Genomic DNA, 25,620 nt, shown 5'->3' on the forward strand with positions numbered 1-25,620 from the left:
AATGTTTTCTTAATATATTTATTCTTCCAAAGGAGTTTCCATAATATAATATATTATCATGCGTTTCCATAATATCTCATTTTTTTTAACTTTATTTACAAGCTACTGTACATCATCAAAAGAAGATAACTGCTCAGGGAATGTGGATTGAAGAGATGTGCATGAAAAAGTGAATTTATTCCACATTTTTATCTGAGAGGGTGAAAAAAATATCACTTTCCCCCCACAATTAAAAGATTTTTCTTAACAAAGAAACAGATAAAAGATATTAGTTAGTCTCCGGACATCTCTTAGTGAGCACCACTAGAATAAACATGTTTACTGTATTTGTAGAGCTCAATTCCATAATTGATACAGAAACAATTCATATGAAATTATCCTATTAATGTGAAGATTATAAACACAGAGATTCACCTGAAATAATACAGTTATACTGAATAGTGCCACCTGTTCTGATGAAACGATGATTGTAAATCCAGATGGATAGAATATCACTATTATCCAAGTGATCAATTTATTCTTTCCCCTCCAACACCCCCCCCCCCCCAAAAAAAAATCTATTTATTGACACCTATTATGCTAGCAGGCTTCCTTGACTAGGGAGGCTGAAAACTTTTTACATACGATGGACCGTATTTTAACTGTGAGGCTTTAAATGATAAAAGGGCATTGATGTATTTATACAGTCACACTTCCGTGTTATATACAACACACACACAATTTTGAGAGCTCGTGCAGAAAGTAACTAGTGAAGCGTTCTGCTGCTTTACAAGATCTGCAAATATATTCTTATCAGAAAACTAACCCAGTACGCCTAGGAAAAGCCCAGTTTCTGATGCCTTTGCAAAGCATTTAGTCCGTGCACCATCCATGAACAACCAACACTGCAACTTTGAGATGAGACAGAAGATCCATTGAATTAGACCCACAGACCTGTGGATTACGAGCATGGTTTTTTTTCTCTCTCCCTGGAGAGATAGAAGTGCTGCACCTTGCAAACCAACCAACAACTAGCAACAACAACACATCCTCAGTCTCAGCCGAAAAACCTCCCAAGTTGAAGCAAAGCGGTTTCGATCTCCCAAGGGGGACATTCGGAGAAAGCTCAACGTTTGTGAAAGGAATGATAGGAAAAAAACCACAATCGTTTGGAGCCCCCAAAGCACAAAGCCATCAAACGGTTTTCTTACCTTCAAGGATAGCGAGATCTGCGAATGCTGTCGAATCCCCTGCAATTTTTTATTCCCAAATCATCAGCTGCCACCAGTCCACTGGTGGAAGAGTCGAACCCAGCCCAATTCAACACAGATTGTCAGAATGAACGCAGTTAAGATCTCCAAGCATGCTCACCAAGGTACCACGAAACAGCCACCAAAGAGACCAATTCTTTCAGAAGGTATAAAAAACAGAGCTCAGCTTTCCACAAGTGCCCGCTACTGAAATGCATAAGTTTTCTCACTGCTGATAAGACAAATTGCTCTGTTCCTTTGTATTTCTTTTTTTTTACAGTGATGAAAAAAAAAAAAGGCACAAATTTGGAAATATTTGCAAAAGGGCTCAACTCCAAAACTTACCCACCTCCCAAAGGGCTTAAAAGTTGGATCCCATGAACTAAGGAGATCTTACTTCTGAGATGTGCAGGATTCCCATGAAAGCCTTCTCACCCAGATATTTTGAGAAATAGCACAATTACACACACACAGGATTTGGGATTGTTTGTTTTTTTTTAATACAAGGAGGGGTTTTAAAGAGTTGGGAGTTACATTCCCCGGGAACAAAATTTAAAAATCAGGACGTTGCAACGATCCCAAAAGGACCCAACAATTCGACCCAAAGCTTCTGCCCAAATTCCCATCCTGCTAAAAAAACATTTCACCATTCAAATCCCTCTGATTTTTCTTTCAAAAATTGTAGAAGCCCCCCCACCCCACTTGCACACCCCCTGAAAGAGATTGTTTACTCTTGGGGGCAAAGTCACACCTGGCACAATAATAATAACCGCGGTAGTAGTAGTAATAATAATAATAACAATAGTAATAATAATGTTCTTACAAAAACAAATAGGTACGTTATCACAATCCGGAGAAGACAGAAGACTATAGCAAAAAGGGAGGGGTTCCCACACACCCCCTCTCCTTTTCTTTTTTTAAAACAAGAAAGCTATATAAAAAGAATGCGTACATTTAAACGTGTTTGACAGCTCTATTATTTCCTGACCTCGCCGCCTTCCAAAAAAGGATGCTCTCCAGCACTTAAAATCTACTAGAAAAGAGACAAAGGCTACACGCCCCATTGAAAAAGTGCCAGATTAAGTACCCTGCTGGCATACATCCTCACTGGTACTTCCCTGCCCCTCTTGGCATATATATTTGTGTGTGTGTGTGTGTTTTGTGTGTGTGTGTTTGTGTATACACACACATCCCTCCTTCTTTTGTATGTTGGTGACATACCCCTTCCAAAAGGTTGCATTATAATGGAAGGATTCTCTCCAGAGCCAATTTAAAGTAAGATTTGGGGCACAGGCTGCTATTATAAGCTGATTTTTTTTCCTTTTTAATTTGCTCTTTCCACCTGCATAATAATGAAGAGGGTGATATAAGCCAGCTTCTTGACTTGTGTGTGTGTGTATACGTGAGTGCGTAAGTGCGGCTGTGTGTTTCATGACTTCTGCAACGTCCCTCTTTTCTTTGGGACTGCCTGCAGCTGGGAAGGCAGCGATTCCTAAATGCTGGTTATCTTTAAAAAAAAAAAAAAAAGCAAGGTTCCTATTATCTAAATATCAAGCCTGCCCTCCAGGAAATGGGGGAGGGAGGGAAGCGAGGGCGGGAGAAAGTGACTCTCCCAGCTACAGTGGGGCCTTGAAACTGGGATTGGGGAAGGGAGGGAAGGAGGGAGGGAGGGGGAGAGAAGACCCATAAAACCATTAAAAGAGGAATCCACCTACCTTAAATGCAGCTCTTCATTTCTTAGACTGGCCCCGGATTTAGGACAGCACATGGTTTCCTCCGCTGATGTTTGGAACAAAAGCTGGCTCACAAGTGCGCTCAAACATCTCTGCCACAGTAGCTAGCGAGACACTAATGGCCTCTCTCTCTCTCTTTCTCTCTCCCTCCCTCTCTCTCTTTCTCTCTCTTTCTTTCCCCCACCCCAAACACACACTGAGTGGAAGCCAAGCCCTCTCCCCTCTCTTCCCATCCCTTCCTTTCCTCTCCCGCCCCCCCCCACCCCTTTGCAGGTTCAACAAACAGAAATGATCATCTCTGACAAGTTAGCTGTCTGGACAGATTTCGCATTAATGCGCGAACGTACCTATGGGGCTCTGGTTTGCGTTCATTCCTCTACTGGGTTGGTATTACCTGGCGTTTTGTGTATATTTCCCCCCCCTTTACTTGACGTGGGAAGAAATAAAAGAAAGAGGGGATAAATTTGTGAGTGAGTGAGAGTGAATGAGAGAGAGAGAAAGCAAGAGAGAGGGAAAAACAAGAGAGAGAGAAGATAGAGGCATGGTAGAGAGAGAAAAGAGGTAGATGGAGAGAGGGAAGTAGAGAGGGAGGGAGGGAAAGAGAGAGAGATAAGATAAGAGGCATGGTAGAGAGATAGAGGAGAGATAGATAAGTGGAGGGAGGGAGGAAGAGAGAGAGAAAAAATAAAACAAGAGAAGAGAGATAGATGGAGAGAGGGAGGGAGAGAGGGAGGGAGGGAAAGAGAGAGAGAGAGAGAAGATAAGCGGCATGGTAGAGAGATAGATAAATGGAGGGAGGGAGGAAGAGAGAGAAAGAGAAAGAGAAAGTGAGAGAGGGGTGAATGAGAAGATAGAGGCACGGTAGACAGAGAAGAGAGATAGAGAGAGAGAGGGAGGGAGGGAGGAAAGAGAGAGATATAAGATAGAGGTATAGTAGAGAGATAGAGGAGAGATAGAGAAATGGAGGGAGGGAGAAAGAGAGAGAAAATAAAACAAGAGAAAGAAAACAAGAGAGAGAGAAGATAGAGGCATGGTAGATAGAGAAGAGAGATAGATGAAGAGAAGTAGGTAGAAAGGGGGGAGGGAAAGAGAGAGAGACAGAGAATAAGAGGCATGGTAGAGAAATAGAGGAGAGATGGAGAAATGAAGGGAGTGAGGGAGAGAGAAAGAGAGAGGGGGAAGAGAGAGAGAAGATACAGGCATGGTAGAGAGAGAAGAGAGATAGATTGAGAGAGGGAGGTAGAAAGGGAGGGAGGGAAAGAGAGAGAGACAGAGAATAAGAGGCATGGTAGAGAAATAGAGGAGAGATGGAGAAATGGAGGGAGGGAGAGAGAAAGAGAGAGGGGGGAAGAGAGAGAGAAGATACAGGCATGGTAGAGAGAGAAGAGAGATAGATTGAGAGAGGGAGGTAGAAAGGGAGGGAGGGAAAGAGAGAGAGAGAGAGAAGCTAAGAGGCATGGTAGAGAAATAGAGAAGAGATAGAGAAATGGAGGGAGAGGGAGAGAGAAGATACAAGCATGGTAGAGAGAGAAGAGAGATAGATGGAGAGAGGGAGGGAGGGAAAGAGAGAGAGGAGGCATGATAGAGAGATAGAGGAGAGATAGATAGATGGAGGGAGGGAGGAAGAGAGAGAGAGAGAAAGAGAGAGGAGGAGAGAGAGATGGAGAGAGACAGAGAGAGAGAGAAGCTTTCAAGAGGGCATCTCTCTTTGATCCTTGGCAGAAATCTCATTTACATAAACCAAGAAACCCGCTAGTGAAATCCAGGGGTGTTTTAATGATTTCAGGCAGGTTGCACTTTCTTTCTTGCAAGCCTACAAACCTCCCAGCAGCCCGGAGGACTTTTGTCTGAGAGGAGGAGGGTCCAGCTCGCGTGAGCCTCTCGCTTGCCCTGCAACCATTCAAGGCTGAATGGTTCCAGGCGACCTGAGCTGGCCGGGCTCCAGGAAATGGAGGGAGGGGCTTTTTGTGCGGAGGACTTTGTGGGTGTTGCTTCTTTGTCATCCCTACTGGATGCATCCAGAGTTTCAGCCTCTAATGAGCAACGGCTCTGAATTCCAGCTGCAACGTCTAGCTCTGTGTCTAATTTGCCTCAAGAGGCTTAGGGGAGACATCAACTCTAAATTTAGAGCCGCTCCAGGGATGGGCTACTGCCCCTGCAGGTTGGGGGGGACACAGTGGGGCTAGTAAGTTTATGCACTATTTATTGAATACTTAATAGTTTTTTATTGTCCTTCCTTCTCTAGTACCTTAGCATGATCTTTCATTGCTTTTAAAATAGGAAATAATTCAATAGTATGTTTTTACCCATAAGTGCTTTAATCCATTTAATCATTATCTGGAAGGGAACTGTTATAGCTGTTGAAGAAAATTGAGCTACTTGCCTAATCTGTTATCATACCGAACCTTGTGGGTTCAGTACAAAACCTTAAAATGTGACTGTGCTCCTCAACAGGTAATGCTGTCTGTCGTTTATCCTTTTCTGTGGCTATTGAAATAATGTGACTTAATTTGAAAACTTATCTTGGTTGGTAAGCCACTCCCACCCAGTCGCATGACCTTTAAGCCACCCCTCCGGTTACATGATTGTCAAGCCACTCCCACCTGGTCACATGGCAGGCAAGCCACTCCTCACATGACCGTCAAGCCATAATAATAATAATAATAATAATAATAATAATAATAATAACAAAAACAACAACAAGAACAACAACAACAAAGCATTGCATGGCCAGTTCTTGGAGAAGATTGAAGGCAAAGTGGATAAAGAAAAGACCTGGTCATGGCTTACAAGTGGAACACTCAAAAAGGAGACAGAAGGACTAATACTGGCGGCACAAGAACAGGCCATTAGAACAAATGCTGTCAAAGCCAGAATTGAAAAATCAACAGACGATCCAAAGTGCAGATGAAACAATCAAGCACATACTCAGCTGCTGCAAAAAGATCACACAGACTGACTACAAGCATAGACATGATGCGGTGGCACAGATGATCCACTGGAACTTGTGCCGGTACTACCATTTACCAGTGGCAAAGAACTGGTGGGATCATAAGCCCGAAAAAGTGGTTGAAAATGAGCAAGCAAAACTACTGTGGGACTTCCGACTTCAGACTGACTGAATTCTGAAGCATAACACACCAGACATTGTGATCGTGGAGAAAAAAGAAGTATGGATCATCGACATCGCAATCCCAGGGGACAACAGAAATTAGCTATAGAAATTAGTGAAATACGAAGATCTAAAAATCGAGCTGCAATGACTCTGGCATAAGCCAGTGAAAGTGGTCCCAGTGGTACTTGGCATGCTGCGTGCAGTGCCAAAGGATCTCAGCGGACATTTGAAAGCCATCGGAATTGACAAAATCTCCATCTGTCAATTGCAAAAGGCCGCTTTACTGGGATCGGCAAACATAATTCGCTGCTACATCACGCAGTCCTAGGTGCTTGGGAAGTGCCCGACTGGTGATGAAATGCGAAATCCAGCAGAGTGATCTTGTTTGCTGTGTTGCTTTGACATAATAATACTAATAATAATAACAACAACAACAACAATAATTTATTAGATTTGTATGTCCAAGTGCCGCCTCTATGTTGGTTGAGGCAGGCAGGATTCCCTTGGGTCCCATTTGTTGCGGGTCAAGGGAAAGGGAGGGTCTTGCCTTCTCTTTCTGCTCAAGATTCCCATGGACAATTGGTGGGCCACTGTCTGACACAGAATGCTGGACTCGATGGGCTTTGGCCTGATTCAGCAGGGCTCTTCTTAGGTTCTTGTGGCTTTTCTGAAGCCTGGAGATGGCGAAAACGGCCTTCTCTGTCCTCCAAAAGGCCGAAAATCAGCCGGCCACATATGTGCTCTGGAGCTTACATAGGACAACTCATAGGCGTGGTCATAGGTTCACCTATGGTCATAGGTTGGTCATAGGTTCACCATCACAAGCCTAGCCTCATTCTCAACCATCCTTTGAAGAAGAGGTGCTCTCTGGTTAGTTAAGTCTTGCTCGTGAGAAGTAGATTGGGGGGGTCGGTCGGTAGGTGGGTGAGGGGAGTGCCTTTCTTTCCTTGAGCTTCTCCGTGGCTGTCTTTGTGTTGACTCTTCATGCTCAGCATTGTATTTTCTTGTAAGAGGAGAACTTGTGATGGAGACCAGCACACTATGAGGCTTGGAATAATGGTCCTTTCATTATATTGGGGAAGAGGGATTAATCCTCTTGAGGTTGAGGATAGGAAGGAAGAAGGTGGAGAAAGCATCCTGACTAGGTCTTCTGTGGTTGCATTATATAGGGAGGCAGAAGAGATGAGAATAGAGTATAGTAGGGGAAAGAGAATATAGTAGGACAAAAGAGAAGGGGAGGGGAGGGGAAGGAATATAGGAGAACAGGAGAGGAGTGGAGAGGAGAGGAGGGGAGAGGATAGGAGGGAACAGAAGAGAAGAAAAGGGAGAAGAGAAGAGAAGAGAAAATAGGAGAAAAGGAGAGGAGAATATAATAGGAAAAAAGAGAATGGGAGGGGAGGGAATATAGGAGGAGAGGAGAGAAAAATATAGTAGGAGAGGAGAGAAGAAAAGATAGTAGAAGAGAAGGGAATGGAAAGGTATAGAGGAGAAAGAGAGAAGATAAAGAAGATAGTAGAAAAGAAGGGAAGGGAAAGGTATAGAGGAGAAGGAGAGAAGAGAAAGAAGATAGTAGAAGAGAAGGGAAAGGAAAGGTATAGAGGAGAAAGAGAGAAGATGGTAGAAAAGAAGGGAAGAGAAAGGTATAGAGGAGAAGGAGAGGAGAAGATAGTAGTGGAGAAGAAGGGAAGGGAAGAGAAGGGAAGAGAAGAGAACAGAAGAGAACAGAAGGGAAGGGAATACAAGTGGAGAGGAGAGAATAGAGTAGGGAAGAAGGGAAGGGAGAAGAGAAGAGAAGAGAAGAAAAGAGAAGAAAAGAGAAGAAAAGAGAGAACAGAAGGGAAGGGAATACAAGTGGAGAGGAGAGGAGAGGAGAGAATAGAGTAGGGAAGAAGGGAAGGGAAGGCATTTTACCCGGCAAAAGAAGATGTCAGTTGTAAACTTAATGCCTGTTCCTGCCTTTGATCTGCCCCTAAGTTATACCTTAATTTTGAGATATACTTAATAAAATGGGCATACATTTATAAGAGCTCTTAGAATGTTATATCTGCCTTGGGGCCTAATATCGGTGAATTCATCTATTCATATTTCAGTTTATTCATTCCTAAAAAATCAATTTCATCTCTTTTGGCCTAGATTCGCAATATTTAAAAAAAATATATATGCATGGCCCAATCCAACACAAAATTCTATTTGGAGTTTAATTGAATGATGAAAAGAATATACAGTATATATACTAAAATCTATCAAGAACATTTCATATAAATGTGCAGAACAATGCAAAAATCTCTTAACTTCTCAAAAGATATATTTTATATGGGTTAAGTCAAACAAAATTTTGCATACTGCTAAAGTATAAAGTATACTAGTATCCCTGATGTTAATCATAAATAGAGATGAAAAATAGTCCACGTTGGCTAAGATCTCTTCACACATTGTCCTAATCTCATTCCAGAGCAAAACAGAAACATTAATCTTTCAATTTTTCAAATATCTGTTTTTCCCGATGGTGTCCAATTTCTTGTAGGGTTGTTGGCTTTTTTCACAAAATTGGATGAAATTTGCCAACGGCGCCTCTGCAGAAAGAACACATCCTACCCAACTCAAATAGTCCGTGTGTGATAGACATCTTTGAATTTTAAGCTTTTTAAAAAAACAAAGCACATATTTTTCTTATCAATAATAGCAAACATCTGTAGCTCAGGTGTATTTATTTATTTATTATTTATTAATGTATTAATTAAATTGGTATGCTGCCAAACTTCCGAAGGACTCTGTAGGTGTAGGATGAGGACAATGGTGGGTTTTATTGATGGGCTCCTATGGGTATGGTCAGGTACGCAGAAACGGTAGAAAATTATTATTATTATTATTATTATTATTATTATTATTATTATTATTATTATTATTATTTTTAACCTTTTGGGCTGTGGGTATGTTTTTCCAATCGCAGTAAATGAGGTTGAAATTCCTTGTGTGTCCAATCAGACTTGGCCAATAAAGAATTCTAATCTTCTAATCTAATCTTCCATGATGGTGAACCTGTGGTACGTGGAACCGTATCAGAGGTCATGCGAGGCGTTGCTCTATGTTAGTTCCAGCCCACATGTGTGCGCTGGCTAGCTGATTTTCGGCCTTGGGGAAGGCCGTTTTCGCCCTCCGGAGGATTCCGGGAAGCCTCACTGAAGCCTGGGGATGGCAGAAAAATGACCCAACAGGCCAATCGGAAGTTCACTTCCGAACTTTTCATTTTAGCTTGGCTTTCTATCCCAATGTTATAGGTCACTGGTGGCGAACTTCTTTTTTTGCTTGGTTGCCAAAAGGGCGGGGCAAATGTGCAATAGCGTGCGCAGGTGCCCATACCCATAATGCAATGCTTTCCTCCAGTGCATCTGCACAGGCCTCACTGAAGCCTCTAGACTTCCTGTCATCCCATTGGACCATTTTTAGCCATCCCCAGGCTTCAGGAGGCTTTCCTAAAACCTGGGGAGGGCAAAAACAAGGCCTACCGGAAGTTCATTTCTGAACTTCTAGTAGATCCGTTGGATCTGTTTTTCGCAATCCAGAGGTTTTACTGAAACTTAGGAAGGGCAAAAATGGTCGCCCCTGCCCTCCTGAAGGCCAATAAACTGCTGGTCAGCACACACATGCACACTGGATTTTAATTCTTCAGAAGATTACGAATATGGACCAGTGTGAAATATATTTAGAATACTGTGTTGAGTTCTGGAGACGTCACCTTCAAAAAGATATTGATAAAATTGAACCAAAGACAGGCTACAAAAATGGTGGAAGGTCTTAAGCATAAAACTTATCAGGAAAGACTTCATGAACTTCATCTGTAGAGTCTGGAGGATAGAAGGAAAAGTGGGAGACATGATCGAAACATTTACATATGTTAAAAGGTTAAATAAGGTTCAGGAGGGAAATGTTTTTAATAGGAAAGTGAACCCAAGTACAAGGGGGCACAATCTGAGGTTAGTTGGGGGAAAGATCAGAAGCAATGTGAGGAAATGTTATTTTACTGAAAGAGTAGTAGATGCTTGGAACAAACTTCCAGCAGACGTGGTTGGTAAATCCACAGGAACTGAATTTAAACCTGCCTGGGATAAACATATATCCATACTAAGATAAAATACAGGAAATAGTATAAGGGGAGACTAGATGGACCATGAGGTCTTTTTCTGCAGTCAATCTTCTATGTATCTATATTCCCAGAATCATATTATGTGACCACTGGATTATTTTTCCTTTACGACAAATTTGCCGACTGCCCAGAGCAGTAATAGGAGTGGTAGACACTTTAAAAAGGAACCAAGTTCTTCTTTACAAAACCTCACTGTAAAATCTACCCACTTCGAGTTAATTTCTTGCTGACCTCACGGTGATTAATGCAAATTAAATTTCACGCTAATTGGCCCTGAGCAGCTTTGCATGCAAACCCAAAATTGGTTTATTTTTCGCTAACAGTGTTAAAAAGACACTTCTGTTCTTTGCTCAATAAGTTGAATACAAATTGTTATTGGTTTTAGGACACGCTTATCAAAACCCATTCAGCTCCGAATATTAGGTAGGACGGAAAACAGAGAGAAAAGAAACTGATGGGAATTGGGTAGAGACTGTCTATCTGTCCATCTAGCTGTCCATTTCCCCACACTTTCTGTGTCTCAGTCTTAAGGGTAGTCCTCAATTTAAGCTGAAGCATTAAATTAGGGGTCACTAAACTTGGAATCTTTAAGACTTTTGGACTTAAATTCCCAGAATTCGGCCATCCATACTGGTCATTGGATTTTTGAGGGCTGGAAGAACAGTATTAAGAGCTTCTTGTACAAACTGCCCCTAATTTCTGGGAAATTCCCACCTTCTTGCTTTTCTTTGGTCCTTATTTGCAACTTGATCCTTAATTTTGGTGTTTAGTTTGGAAACAATGTTTGGACAAGGCTCCTGGCATGCTCCTTAACTCTATCTTCAGATTCGCTGTCACTTAAATTATGCCCTCATCACCTCGAGGTTCGACTACTGTAACTCTCTCTACATGGGGCTACCTTTGAAGAATGTTTGGAAACTTCAGATCGTGCAGAATGCAGCTGCGAGAGCAATCATGGGCTTTCCCAAATATGCCCATGTTACTCCAACACTCCGCAGTCTGCATTGGTTGCTGATCAGTTTCCGGTCACAATTCAAAGTGTTGGTCATCACCTATAAAACGCTTCATGGCACTGGACCAGGGTATCTGCGAGACCGCCTTCTGCCGCACAAATCCCAGTGACCGGTTAGGTCCCACAGAGTTGGTCTTCTCCTGGTCCCGTTGACTAAACAATGTCGTCTGGCGGGACCCAGGGGAAGAGCCTTCTCTGTGGCGGCTACGACCCTCTGGAATCAGCTCCCTCCAGAGATTAGAACTGCTCCCACCCGCCTTGCCTTTCGTAAACTCCTTAAAACCCACCTCTGTCATCAAGCAGGGGGGAACTGAGACATCTCCCCCTGCCTATGTAGTTTTTGTGCATGATGTGACTGTATGTATGTTTTATATATTGGGATTCCTTGCTTTTTAGACTTTTTAAAATGTACTATTGCTATTAGATTTGTCATTATGTATTGTTTTTATCACTGTTGTGAGCCGCCCCGAGTCTACGGAGAGGGGCGGCATACAAATCTAATAAATAATAATAATAATAAAATAAACCCTTGCTGATTTCTGGGAATTGGGTCCACTCACATGTAGGGGAGGTATGTTCACCTTCTTGAATTACTTTTAAATTAATAAAGGTGGGGTTAAAAATCCAAGATTAGGTAGGTAGATGATAGATGAAAGATAGAGATGGATGGATGGATGAATGTAGAGAGATATAGATTGATGATATATTCAAATTATAGATAGATACAGAAAAGGTAAACGTAGTAAGATGTAGATAGATTAATTATTCATTGACAGATAAATTATAATAGATAGATGTAGAGAGATTGACGATATATTCAAACTATAGATTGACTGATAGATATCTAAATGGTAAATGTAGATAGATGTAGATAGAGACAGACAGACAGATCTAGACAAATAATTGATAGATTATTGATAGAAGCAGAGATAGATGTAGAGATAGATTATATCTATCTACAGAAACATGCATGCGCACACACAAATTAATTATGTATACACACACACACATACACACACATCATTTATTTGTCTACATTTATTACACACAATAAATATTACACACACATACAATATTATATCATGTATAACATTTTAGCTGATAAAAGGAAGGGAGACTTCCTTATATATTATTCTTTTTATCAGCTAAAATGTTATACATAATATAATATTGTGTGTTTGTGTCTGTAGATAGAAAATGATTCATTGATAGATCATCATCATCATCATCATCATTATTATTATCATTATTATTATTATTGTTATTATTATATAATATTAATATATTATATAATATTAATTATTAATTAATATTAATATTAATATTAATAATAATAATAATAATAATAATAATAATAATAATAATAATAATAATAATAATATTTGTATGCTGCCCCTCTCCGAAGACTCGGAGCGGCATACAAATCTAATAAATAATCATAGAATAATTATAGAAGATAGATAGATATAGGTAGATGATAAATATACAATATATATAAATGATAAATGTAGATAGATAAAGAAATGATTCATTGATAGATTAAAGAAGATGATAGATGATATAGAGAAAGAGAAGCAGGGATGGGTTCCTCCTGGCTCGGACCGGTTTGCCCAAACTGGTAGTGACCCTCTGAGAACGTCACAATGACATCATTGACCAGGTTCGGTCGGTGTAGGTCCATGGGTGCCACCCTCTTCTTTTTGATTTATTATTATTTTACTTTATTTAATTTAATTTAATTTAATTTAATTTAATTTTACTTATTTATTTTATTTTATTTTATTTTATTTTATTTTACTTATTTTTTTATTTTATTTTATTTTATTTTATTTTATTTTATTTTATTTTATTTTATTTTATTTATTTTATTTTATTTATTTTGTTATGTTGTTATGTTTTGTTTTGTTTTGTTTTGTTTTGTTTTGTTTTGTTTTGTTTTGTTTTGTTTTGTTTTGTTTTGTTTTGTTTTGTTTTGTTTTGTTTTGTTTTGTTTTGTTTTGTTTTGTTTATTTTATTTTATTTTATTTTATTTTATTTTATTTTATTTTATTTTATTTTATTTTATTTTATTTTATTTTATTTTATTTTATTTTATTTTATTTTATTTTATTTTATTTTATTTTATTTATTTTATTTTATTTTATTTTATTTTATTTTATTTTTATTTTTCTGAGAATGCGCAGAAGCCAGGTTTTCAGCACTGTGCCTGCAGCGGCCATCTTGTTTTTAGCTTTTAAAGAAAAATGTATTTATTTTTGTTAGATTTTTAAAAATACTGCGCATAGGTACATGCGCAAAAGCGCATGGGCACCCATGAGGCACACCCACATGGCGGAGGAGGGAGGGAACTGGCAGTAAGCTAAGTTAGAGAATCATTTCCTCTCAGTATACTGAGGAAGGCTAATCTATCTAAAAGGCCAAGTATCAAATAAAACTCACAATTTTTGGCATCTCACCCAGCATGAAGTTGGAACTTGGAGAATCCGGCCACCTTTTAACGGCTCACCGGGGTCCTCTTGACTATCGGTTTAATATGAAGGAGGACATCGGGCATGGCTCAGCCTTACGGGAGTCTCCAAAGTGGCTGACATTTCAAGTGAAAATGCATTCTTTGCTTTAGCACTCAGTTTTGAGGTGGCATTGGGGAGAAGGAAGATATAAATTCTGCAAGGGAGACACTAAACATTTGAGCTTCTGAAAGCATCCCCCCCCCCCGCCTCAGCATCATTGAAAACTGAAAAGGTTACCATAAAAAGGAAAGGCCTCTGCAGCCAGCACGTTTGCACTGATTTTCTGGGTAAGTGACTCAATCATTTATCTGCCATATTAATTACCCAGAATGACCTTGAACCAGACTAGATGTTAGCAAAATGCTGCAATGAGAGGTACTCTGAGAAAACAGAACAGAAAATAATAATAACAATAATAATAATAATAATAATAATAATAATAATAATAATAATAATAATAATTTTAAGATCACCAGACATCATGATTGTGGAGAAAAAGAAAGTATGGATCATCAACATCGCAATCCCAGGAGACAGCAGAATTGAGGAGAAGCAGCTAGAGAAATTAGTGAAATACGAAGACCTAAAAATCGAGCTGCAATGACTCTGGCATAAGCGAGTGAAAGTGCTCCCAGTGGTGCTTGGCATGCTGGGCGCAGTGCCAAAGGATCTCAGCGGACATTTGAAAACCATTGAAATTGATAAAATCTCCATCTGTCAATTGCAAAAGGCCGCTTTACTGGGATCGGCAAACATAATTCGCCGCTACATCACGCAGTCCTAGGTGCTTGGGAAGCGCCCGACTGGTGATGAAATACAAAATCCAGCATAGTGATCTCGTTTGCTGTGTTGTACTGACATAATAATAATAATAATAATAATAATAATAATAATAATAATAATAATAATAATAATAATAATTGTTATTATTAATTGGATTTATAGTATTGGATTTTCAACATATCAATTAATTAAGTCGCATTAGTTGAATAGCCACAAAAAGGACAAATGATAGCATTATTTGTTGACTATCACAGTAAAATGTTAAGATTTTATACTGATCCCATAAGGTCCAGTTTGATAACAGATTAGGCAAGTAGCTCAATTTTCTTTTCCTTTTTTCTTTTTTTAAAATGAGGACTACAAGTGACCCTGAGGCAGTGATGGGCTGCCAAATTTTTTACTGCCACACTGTGGGCATGGCTTATTTTGTGTGTGTGACTTGATGGTCATATGACTGGGTAGGAGTGACTTGCTAGCCATGTGACCAGGTAGGAGTGGCTTGGCAATCATGTGACCGGGGTGGCTTAAAGGTCATGTGACTGGGTGGAAGTGATAAGTTTTCAAATAGGTGCTTGGACTCTTTATCAGTTAATCAAAGGCCGGAAGAGGAACAACGGCTGGAAGCTGACCAAGGAGAGATTCAACATGGAGATAAGGAGGAACTTCCTGACGGTCAGAGCGATCAACCAATGGCACAACCTACCAGTGGACGTTGTGAACTCCAACACTCTGGACATTTTTAAAAGATTGAACTGCCACTTGACTGGTGTAGTATAGGGTTCCTGCTTGGGCAGGGGGTTGGACTTGATGGCCTTCATGGTCCCTTTCAACTCTAACAATAAATAACTAAATAACTAAATAACTAAATAACTAAATAACTAAATAACTAAATAACTAAATAACTAAATAACTAAATAACTAAATAACTAAATAACTAAATAACTAAATAACTAAATAACTAACTAAATAACTAACTAAATAACTAAATAAATAACTAAATAACTAAATAACTAAATAACTAAATAACTAAATAACTAAATAACTAAATAACTAAATAACTAAATAACTAAATAACTAAATAGCTAAATAGCTAAATAACTAAATAACTAAATAATATTCAGTAGACAACGACAATAACACAAATGTAACAGCCTCGCTCGTCTATTGTGCCTTGCAAAATCTAAAGAGATGTTTATTTGTCTCTCTCAATTTCGGGAAACATTGTTTAAACGTCGAGATTTCACCCCGAGTTTTCTCAGAAGATGAACCAAGAGACAGATGCGATGGGTAATTGGCAACCCCTTCATTTGACAGGGTTCATAACTACAAAACCCTCGGTGCTGGAACACAAAAAGGAAAGGTTTCCTTGGATCTTCCAAGGCCTCTTTGCTCTCTGGGCCTCAAGGGTGCTTCATTCCGTAGTTTATCTTCCTTCCGACACTTCGTTCTCTCCTGATGCAGAAATTCTCATGTCATCCTTAGTTAAATTGTACGTGATGACTCTGTCATTGGAATTATTCCACGGAGGAGACAACACCGAGGCCTGCCAACTTCATTAAAAATCTTCCCTTGGAGTTCACGCGAACAAACAAACACACACTGCCTTTGTGGCGGAGAACAAAGCGACTTTTCCTCACTTTTGTTTGATGTCAATCACGCTCAAGATTAAAGTGGCTGTCTTATGCATTCATAGAGCCTTTTCACTCGGCTCTCTACACCCCTACTGGATCTTTGCAAGGGGTCGTTGTACACACTTCAAAAGGTGTACACTTTCTTTCTTTCCTTTTTCACAATGGAAGGTTAACAATAGCAGTCTCCAAAAGCATTTTCGGGAACCCAGCCCAAAATTTAGAGGTCTGCATTTCTCTTAGAAACATAGAAACATAGAAGATTGACGGCCTCAAACTCCGCAAATAACAGAATAAGAGAGTTGGTAGTCTTCTAGTCCAACCCTTTGCTCCAGCAGCAAACCCAATACATAGAAACATAGAAGATTGACGGCAGAAGAAGACCTGGTGGTCCATCTAGTCTGCCCTTATACTATTTCCTGTATTTTATCTTAGGATGGATATATCTTTATCCCAGGCATGTTTAAATTCAGTTACTTTGGATTTACCAACCACATCTGATGGAAGTTTGTTCCAAGCATCTACTACACTTTCAGTAAAATAATATTTTCTCATGTTGCTTTTGATCTTTCCCCCAACTAACTTCAGATTGTGTCCCCTTGTTCTTGTGTTCACTTTCCTATTAAAAACACTTCCCTCCTGAACCTTATTTAACCCTTTAACATATTTAAATGTTTCGATCGTGTCCCCCCTTTTCCTTCTGTCCTCCAGACTATACAGATTGAGTTCATTAAGTCTTTCCTGATACGTTTTATGCTTAAGACCCTCCACCATTCTTGTAGTCCGTCTTTGGACCCGTTCAATTTTGTCAATATCTTTTTGTAGGTGAGGTCTCCAGAACTGAACACAGTATTCCAAATGGGGTCTCACCAGCGCTCTATATTCTATATTCCCTTCCCGCCCTCCACTTTTTTGATCATACAGGATACCTGACTTCTTTTTTAAAAGGAAAAAAGGAAAAAAGGTAGGTAGGTAGGGATAGATAGATAGATATAGATAGGTAGGTAGGTAGGTAGGTAGGTAGGTAGGTAGGTAGATAGATAGATAGATAGATAGATAGATAGATAGATAGATAGATAGATAGATAGATAGATGGATAGAAGAAATTAATTATTTTTAAAAGGACATACAAAATTAATAAAATCTAAAAACCCCTTATGCAGTCATCGACATTCACCCAATTCAATCATTCATCAGCCAGGGGGCAATCTTGTGGCTTATGGTTTCTGTGCCCGCCGGCAGAGGCAGATCTTTAGAGCTTTCCGAAAGACCAGAGGGATGGGGTGGTATGTATCTCCGAAGGGAATTCATTCCAGAGGGCCGGGGCCACCACAGAGAAGGCTCTTCCCCTAGGCCCCGCCAGATGACATTGTTTGGCCGATGGGACCTGGAGAAGGCCGACTCTGTGTGACCTAACCTGCCGCTGGGATGCATGAGGCAAAAGACGGTCCCGGAGGTAGCCTGGTCCTTTAACTTTAAAATGCTTCCTTCCTCCCCTCTGTTCAATTTAATTTAATTTTTTTTTCAGGGAAAAAGACATTGTGTGACTTTGTGACAGTGCCAGACATTTTTTTGGCAGAGATACCAAATCTCAAAGAGGCACCGATAGTGAATGTGGTTGATCACCTAAATGAGTTTGTTTTTTAAATTTTATTGAATAATTTAGAAAGAAAAGGGAAAAGTGGTTGGTCTCCTAAATAGTAGTTTTTTAAGTGCATTGTCTCCTGACAGCTACAGAATACAGTGTTCCCTCGCTTTTCGCAGGGGATGCGTTCCGAGACTGCCCGCAAAAGTTGAATTTCCGCAAAGTAGAGATGCGGAAGTAAATACACTATTTTTGGCTATGAACAGTATCACAAGCCTTCCCTTAACACTTTTAAACCCTAAATTGCAATTTTCCATTCCCTTAGCAACCATTCAGATTATTACTCACCATGTTTATTTATTAAAGTTTATTAAAAAAAATATTTATTAAAGGCAGACGAAAGTTTGGCGATGACATATCATGCCATCGGGAGGGAAAAACCGTGGTATAGGGAAAAAACCAGCAATTTTTTTTTTTAATTAATATTTTTGAAAATCCGTGGTATAGACTTTCCGTGAAGTTCGAACCCGTGAAAATCGAGGGAACACTGTATATCACAGCTACAACCAAACAGACACAATGTAAGAAAAAGGGTATAGATCTGTGTTAATTTATTGTGATGTTTTGAAAAATGAAAAAAAATAATAAATAAAACGTAATAATAACATTTATGTTATAATAAAAACATAAAAAATAATTTATAATTAAAAAAATTGTAATAAAAACTTTTTAAAAATAACATATCCCAGCTACTATTCCCAATTTTTCCCCCCCAGGATTGTTATTCCCTAAATTTGAACATTGATATCAAACTGCCCTTTCAACACTTGCCATGATCTGTTTGTTTAAATTAACTCTTCTGCTTTGAACTTTCCGAAGGATCCACAAATCTGATTGCTGTGATGTTTCAGGTTTCACACTTCTGTGCTAAAGGTATTTCTTTTTCTCGCATAAAATTAAATTAAAATGTATGAAACACGGGGTTAAGGTATTCAAAAACAGCTTACATATGGCAAGATGTATACGCTGACATCTATTTTAAGATCCGCTCAGAGAAATAATGCAGGGTGTTATAATTATTATTTTTTTAAATTGCAGGTTGATATAGTAATGGAATGAATGAAGACACCTGGGAGTTTGGCATGGATTGCAAATAGAATGTACTTGCCTTTCAGATGATAAGCTTTCTCTTTCGTTGGCCTTTGTAGTTATATGCAATCAAATGGAATAAGGAAGAGGAAAGAGAGAAAAAAGAAGGAGAGGGAGAAAAAAGACAGAGAAAGAGGAAGAAATATAGAAACATAGAAGATTGACGGCAGAAAAAGACCTCATGGTCCATTTAGTCTGCCCTTATACTATTTCCTGTATTTTATCTTAGGATGGATCTATGTTTATCCCAGGCATGTTTAAAATTCAGTTACCAACCATGTCTGATGGAAGTTTGTTCCAAGCATCTACTACTCTTTCAGTCAAATAATATTTTCTCATGTTGCTTCTGATCTTCCCCCAAACTAACTTCAGATTGTGCCTCCTTGTTCTTGTGTTCACATTCTGTTCTGTCAGGCTCTCTGATAGGAGCCTCCCGAAAATTCAAGGATACAAATTTCAGACACACACACGTTTGAAAATTAAAAACAATGTTCTTTATCACAAAATGCAAAATAATCAAAACACTCTTTTTGTATGGCAAAGAGCATTCATCCCAAAACAACTGGGTAGTCTGTACAATTATCCTTAAGCAGTCATTAAGTACTTAGCTAGCATCTGTGAAGAAACTTCACACCCCTTCTTCTTCCAACAAAGTGAGACACACACACACACACACACACACACATGTTGCTGTTTTGTTTTCCAAGCCGTGAAAAAACAACAAAGTGCAGAAGACACAGGATTCCTGACGAACTCCTATCAGATACTCTTCCACAATGGCCAAACCCACATGCTGCTATTTATAGCAGCAGCCCTAATTACTGGAGCCCCACCCAAACACAGGTGGCCTCCCTTATTTCCTGTAATATGTCCTTACTTGGTCTCTTCTACGCATAATTCTGCGCTTGCGTGGGTCCAAAAGGTCATAATCTGAAGCTATAGAAGATAAGGGAGATTGACTGCCTGGGCTGTGTGCCAAGTCCTCCTCTGCCGAGTCACTCCCACCTTCTTCTTCGTCCGAGGAAACTAAACTCTGAACTGACTCTGTCGGCAATAACACAGGCCTGTGACATGTTGAAGTTTCCCCTGCATCCACCTCCACAACACTTTTCTATCAAAAAGAGAAAGAAAGAAAGAAAAAAGCAAAATGCAATCCTAAATTGCATTAACAGAGGGACACAAGTGAGGTACTAATACCACTCTATACAGCCTTAGTAAGACCCTACCTAGAATACTGCATTCCAGACTGAATGGTAGCTAAGAAGTTGGAAACTTAAGGGGCGCTGGGTAGGAAGGGGGAGGCAGGGTGCCAAGACAAGGGACTAGAAACGCATGGAAGGAGGATGGAGGAGGAAGAGGAGGAGGAGGAAGGCGGCAGGTGTGCGAGGGTTCTGCACTATAAAAAAGGATGTTGAGACTCTAAAAAGAGTGCAGAGAAGAGAAACTAGGATGATTAGGGGACTTCAGGCTAAAACATAGGAAGAACGGCTGCAGTAACTGGGCATGGTTAGTTTAATGAAAAGAAGGACCAGGGGAGACATGATAGCAGACTTCCAGTATCTCAGGGGCTGCCACAAAGAAGGAGTCAACCTATTCTCCAAAGCACCTGACGGTAGAACAAGGAGCAATGGGTGGAAACTAAACAAGGAGAGAAGCAACTTAAAACTAAGGAGAAATTTCCTGACAGTTAGAACAATTAATCAGTGGAACAGCTTGCCTCCAGAAGTTGTGAATGCCCCAACACTGGAAGTTTTAAAGAAGATGTTGGATAACCATTTGTAAGGAATAGTGTAGGGTTTCCTGCCCAAGCAGGGGGTTGGTCTAGAAGACCTCCAAGATCCCTTTCAACTCTGTTATTCTGTTAATTGGTGCCGGTAAAATAGGGGGAAGGGGAATAAAAACTCCACAAGGATCATACGCATGAATATCGGTTGTAAGCTGCTTTTAAACACTGCCATTGTAACATGGAAACATCATTATGTGAACAGTTGTAAGTCAACGAAAAGAAGGACTAAAGGAGACAGGATGGAGTGTTCCAATATTTGAGGGGTTGCGACAGAGAGGAAGGGGTCAAGCTGTTTTCCAAGGCAACTGAAAGCCAGAGAAGGAATAATGGATGGAAACTGATCAAGGAGAGAGCCAATCTGGCAACAAGGAGAAATTTTCTGACAGTGAGAACAATCAACCCATAGAACATAAATTTCCTTCAGAAGTTGTTCGAGCTTCATCACATGTGCAGAAGCAAAAAAATTGCCGAAATTTGGCCCACACATCCCCTCACGAGATCTTGCTTCCTGTGCATGTACATGCACCTGCACGACACCCGAAGTTGCATGCACGGTGCACCAATAGAGACAATAGGAGGGATCCGCACCTGAACACAACCATCCCTGTTATTTGTATAAAGAGGTAAACATCCCTCTTCTGATTCTTCTCAAGCTGAATCTTGGTCCACTTTTTCCCTCCTAGCTAAAAAATAGCCTAATGTGAAACAGAAGCGGGGAGGTGGAGAACCTCAGCATGACACTTGGGTAATGCCGAAAATATGCAGCCCTGCACGAGATTTATTGAACCCAACTGTTGCGCCTGTGACAACAACATTTTAACATTGTTAACCACCAACAAACTTTATTAAAATCTGAGTTGGGACACCTGAAGCTGCGGGCACTTCTACTATCAATGCAGCGTCCTTGACCATTCCGGTGGGAACTCAATACTGCTCGGAAGGCTGTGACAGCCTCCTGCAACCCTCTGCCAGCAAAAACTGAGCTTGGAGTGCCCTCCCGAGCTCTGTTTTTGTTGGCAGAATGCTCAGGCCAGTACGGGCGCCCCCAAGACGAGCGACATTGAGCCTTTTATTAATATTTTTTTCCTGATTGCTTATTTGACCCCTATGACAATCAATAATAATAATAATAATAATAATAATAATAATAATAATAATAATAATAATAATACTGGCGGCACAAGAACAGGACATTAGAACAAATGCTGTCAAAGCCAGAATTGAAAAATCAACAGACGATCCAAAGTGCAGACTCTGTAAAGAAACAGATGAAACAATCGATCACATACTCAGCTGCTACAAAAAGATTGCACAGACTGACTACAAGCATAGACATGATGCTGTGGCACAGATGATCCACTGGAACTTGTGCCGGAACTACCATTTACCAGTGGCAAAGAACTGGTGGGATCATAAGCCCGAAAAAGTGGTTGAAAATGAGCAAGCAAAACTACTTCCGACTTCCGACTGACCAAATTCTGAAGCATAACACAGCAGACATTGTGATCATGGAGAAAAAGAAAGCATGGATCATCGACATTGCAATCCCAGGAGACAGCAGAATTTAGGAGAAGCAGCTAGAGAAATTAGTGAAATACGAAGATCTAAAAATTGAGCTGCAACGACTCTGGCATAAGCCCGTGAAAGTGGTCCCAGTGGTACTTGGCACGCTGGGTGCAGTGCCAAAGGATCTCAGCGGACATTTGAAAACCATCGGAATTGACAAAATCTCCATCTGCCAATTGCAAAAGGCCGCTTTACTGGGATCGGCAAACATAATTTGCCGCTACATCACACAGTCCTAGGTGCTTGGGAAGTGCTGGGGTGATGAAATACGAAATCCAGCATAGTGATCTCGTTTGCTGTGTTGTACTGAAATAATAATAATAATAATAATAATAATAATAATAATAATAATAATAATAATAATAATAATAATAATAAAAAAAATATATAAAAATAATAAGCTTTTTTAGTAGTCATCAAACAGGCTGTTTCCGGACTCCTAGTGGGTCCAAAAGGCCCGAAAATCAGCTGTCCTGACCCGAGCTTGCGTGCCCACCAATCTGCTTCCACATGCCACTTGTGGCACGAGTGCCATGGGTTCGCCATCACAAGTTTAGGGTCTCTTGCTTGAGCAGGGGTTTCGACTAGAAAATCTCCAGTGTCAAGCCGGAGTCATCATTTTTGTGTTAGAGACTTTGGAAAATTACTGTGGGAATTGGGGAGGGGTGGATGCATGAGAGGGAACAATATGGGAGCCACAACAAATTCTTTCCAGAGATTCAAGGTCATCCTTTGTTCAGCATCAGCCAGAAGTACAGTGGAAAATTGTGGATGTTGAGAGACCCGGAGTGGTCCATGTGATGAACTGGAGTGATCCTTATGGGTGTGGCAGGGGTAGGCAAAGTTGGCTCTTCTATGACATGGGGACTTCAACTCCCAGAATTCCTGAGCTAGCATGATTGAATCGGGGATTCTGGGAGTTGAAGTCCACAAGTCATAGAAGAGCCAACTTTGACTATCCCTGGCGTGTGGGGACGAGGGATGAACTTTAACCTGGGTGGAGAACTGTAGGAAAAGTTAGTAGCAGTTTGACTACAGTTTGTAACCAACATGGCTTTGTCAATAAATTTGAACTTGGAAGAAGGCCAAGGTTTGGTTTATTTCTCGGATGTTATTTGGAATGGTGACATCTAACTGTTATTCTTTCATCTGGGAGATATTCATGCAACCAGGTCAGGCTGACGTCCAGATACAGAAAAATAGACAAAGAGACAAACAAAAGAAATGGGGCAACTGGCATTGTAGTAGCATGTGTTCTAGTTGTACGTGTTAGGCAATGTCCCACACAGCCGACTGCCTAAGAAGAAAGCTTGGAAACAGCAGCTCGTAGAAAATGGGGAGGCTCCGATATTTTAAAAGCTCCTCTGCCTTCCAGTCTATTTGCAGACTCGCTTCAAAATGCTGCTTGTTCTCTTTTGAAGATGGACAGTTGGCCTAATTTCAAAGCCTTCTGCAAGAGAGGACTTTAGACCTCTGGGTGGGAATAACCGGCCTTTTTCCTGGTAGCCCCCTGGCCATGGAAGGAAGAGATTTGGAGAAAGGGAAGATAAATGCTCGCTTTTAACTTAGGTGACTCTCGGGATGTAGCCCAGGGGTGGGTTCTAACTTACCTCGCCACCGATTCGCTTCCTCCCAGGATGCATAGCTGTGCCGCGCTGGTGCATGCGCCATACCAAAAACCCAGCTTCTGCGCATGCACAGAAGCAAAAACCAGCAAAAAATAGCAAAAAAAAGAGAAGCCAAAAACAAGGTGAAAGTGTCCATGGACCAGTACCAACAGAACTGGCTCCATGACATCACCACCAGGTCAGGCCTCTGATAGAGACTATCAGGGCCTTCTCTTTCTTCTCAAGATCCCCATGGACAATTGGTGACCCACTGTGTGACACAGAATGCTGGACTCCATGGGCTTTGGCCTGATTCAGCAGGGCTCTTCTTATGTTCTTATGTTCTTACCACCTGTTTTCTACTGGTTCTATAGACCTGTTTTAATCATAGCTTACGTGTGGCCAAGTGTAATTGGACACACAAGGAATTTGTCTTTGGTGCATATGCTCTCAGTGTACATAAGAGAAAAGGTACATTTGTCAAGAATCATGAGGTACCACATGGCCCTACATTGTGATACGTGCAGCATAAACAGTCCCTAATTAGTAAACTAAGGTTTACTAAGTGGCAGAAAAGAACGAAGGGAATCTCCATGTCCCCAACACATGCACATATGTGGGTGCTGGGCAGGGACTTGAACTTCTGTTTGGGTGAGAGGAAAAACCTGGAAGGTTTCAGATTTGGGTTTTTCCCAACATGGCATCTCTAATAAATTGGAACTTTGAGGAACTTCAAGCATCAGAATCTTGTTTCATTGGGTGTTTATTAAAACCCTGCCAATAGGACAACAAATGCACACTGAATTTACTTGGATGAAAGCTGAAGGGAGTTAAGGCATGGCTCCCATTCCACCTTGCAAGTTGCAAGATAAGGCTGGGTTGGGAGTATCTTCAGATCCCAACTCACAGTTTCAGTTAAGCACTGTAGATATATTTATTTTTTTTTAATTGGACCTTTGCTTTCCGCTAGTTAATTTTCTGATGTTAATTTTCATGCTCCAGCCTCCAGTTTTAGATTCCTGGACTGCAACCAAGCTTTCTGCTCCCGAACATTTACTAAGGATGATAACAGTTCTTCAAAAGTAGGGTCAACACTGGGCCGGTCCTAAAGGATGAGGCTAATCCTATTTACAAAAGATGTAATTTTTGTGAGAAGCAGATAACAAAGTCAATGAGATAATCTCTTTGAGTCAGAAGAATTTGCTGCTGCAAAGAGGCTTAAAAAGCTGCTGAGCTAAGAGTTTAATTTTAAGAGAGTGTAAACTTCTCGTAAAAATGCCTTGTATTTGCCAAAAACACAGGACTCTGCACGGGGGCAATAAAAAATGACCAAGATGGCGACCGTAAAACATCACCAAGATGGCGGCCATGAAAAATGACCAAGGTGGCAGCCATGAAAAATTACCAAGATGGCAGCTGTGAAAAATGACCAAGATGGCAGTCGTAAAAAATGAACAAGATGGCGGCCATGAAAAATGACCAAGATGGCGGATATGAAAAATGACCAAGATGGCAGCCGTGAAAAATGACCAAGATGGTGGCCATGAAAAATGACCAAGGTGTCAGCCATGAAAAATGACCAAGATGGCAGCCGTGAAAAATGACCAAAATGGCGGCTGCGCAAAATGATCAAGATGGCGGCTGTGAAAAATTGACCAAGATGGCAGCCATGAAAAATGACCAATATGGTGGTTGTGTTCACGAAGTCCCATCCCCTTTTTATGTGCAGCTCCATCTTGCTTTATTATTCTCCAAAATATAAAAATACTTGAA

At 40.3% G+C, this 25,620-nt stretch overlaps 1 protein-coding gene across 16 annotated transcripts in view; it reads right to left on the reverse strand.

Moving 5' to 3' along the window:
- Positions 1-25,620, reverse strand: part of CELF2 (CUGBP Elav-like family member 2) — a 591,098-nt gene that overhangs the window by 443,432 nt on the left and 122,046 nt on the right. Inside the window, exon 1 of one of the 16 annotated variants that reach the window (XM_070754398.1) lies at positions 2,945-3,228. The exons of 13 other annotated variants lie outside the window; for them this stretch is intronic. In XM_070754398.1, coding sequence (XP_070610499.1) covers positions 2,945-2,997 — 53 coding nt within the window. In that variant the 5' untranslated portion in view covers positions 2,998-3,228. Of the gene's footprint in view, positions 1-2,944; positions 3,229-25,620 lie in introns of those variants that run through there. 2 more of the 16 variants (XM_070754416.1, XM_070754419.1) reach the window with 2 other exon arrangements.

This window comes from Erythrolamprus reginae, chromosome 6 (genome assembly GCF_031021105.1).
Source record: "Erythrolamprus reginae isolate rEryReg1 chromosome 6, rEryReg1.hap1, whole genome shotgun sequence".
Lineage (NCBI taxonomy): Eukaryota > Metazoa > Chordata > Lepidosauria > Squamata > Dipsadidae > Erythrolamprus > Erythrolamprus reginae.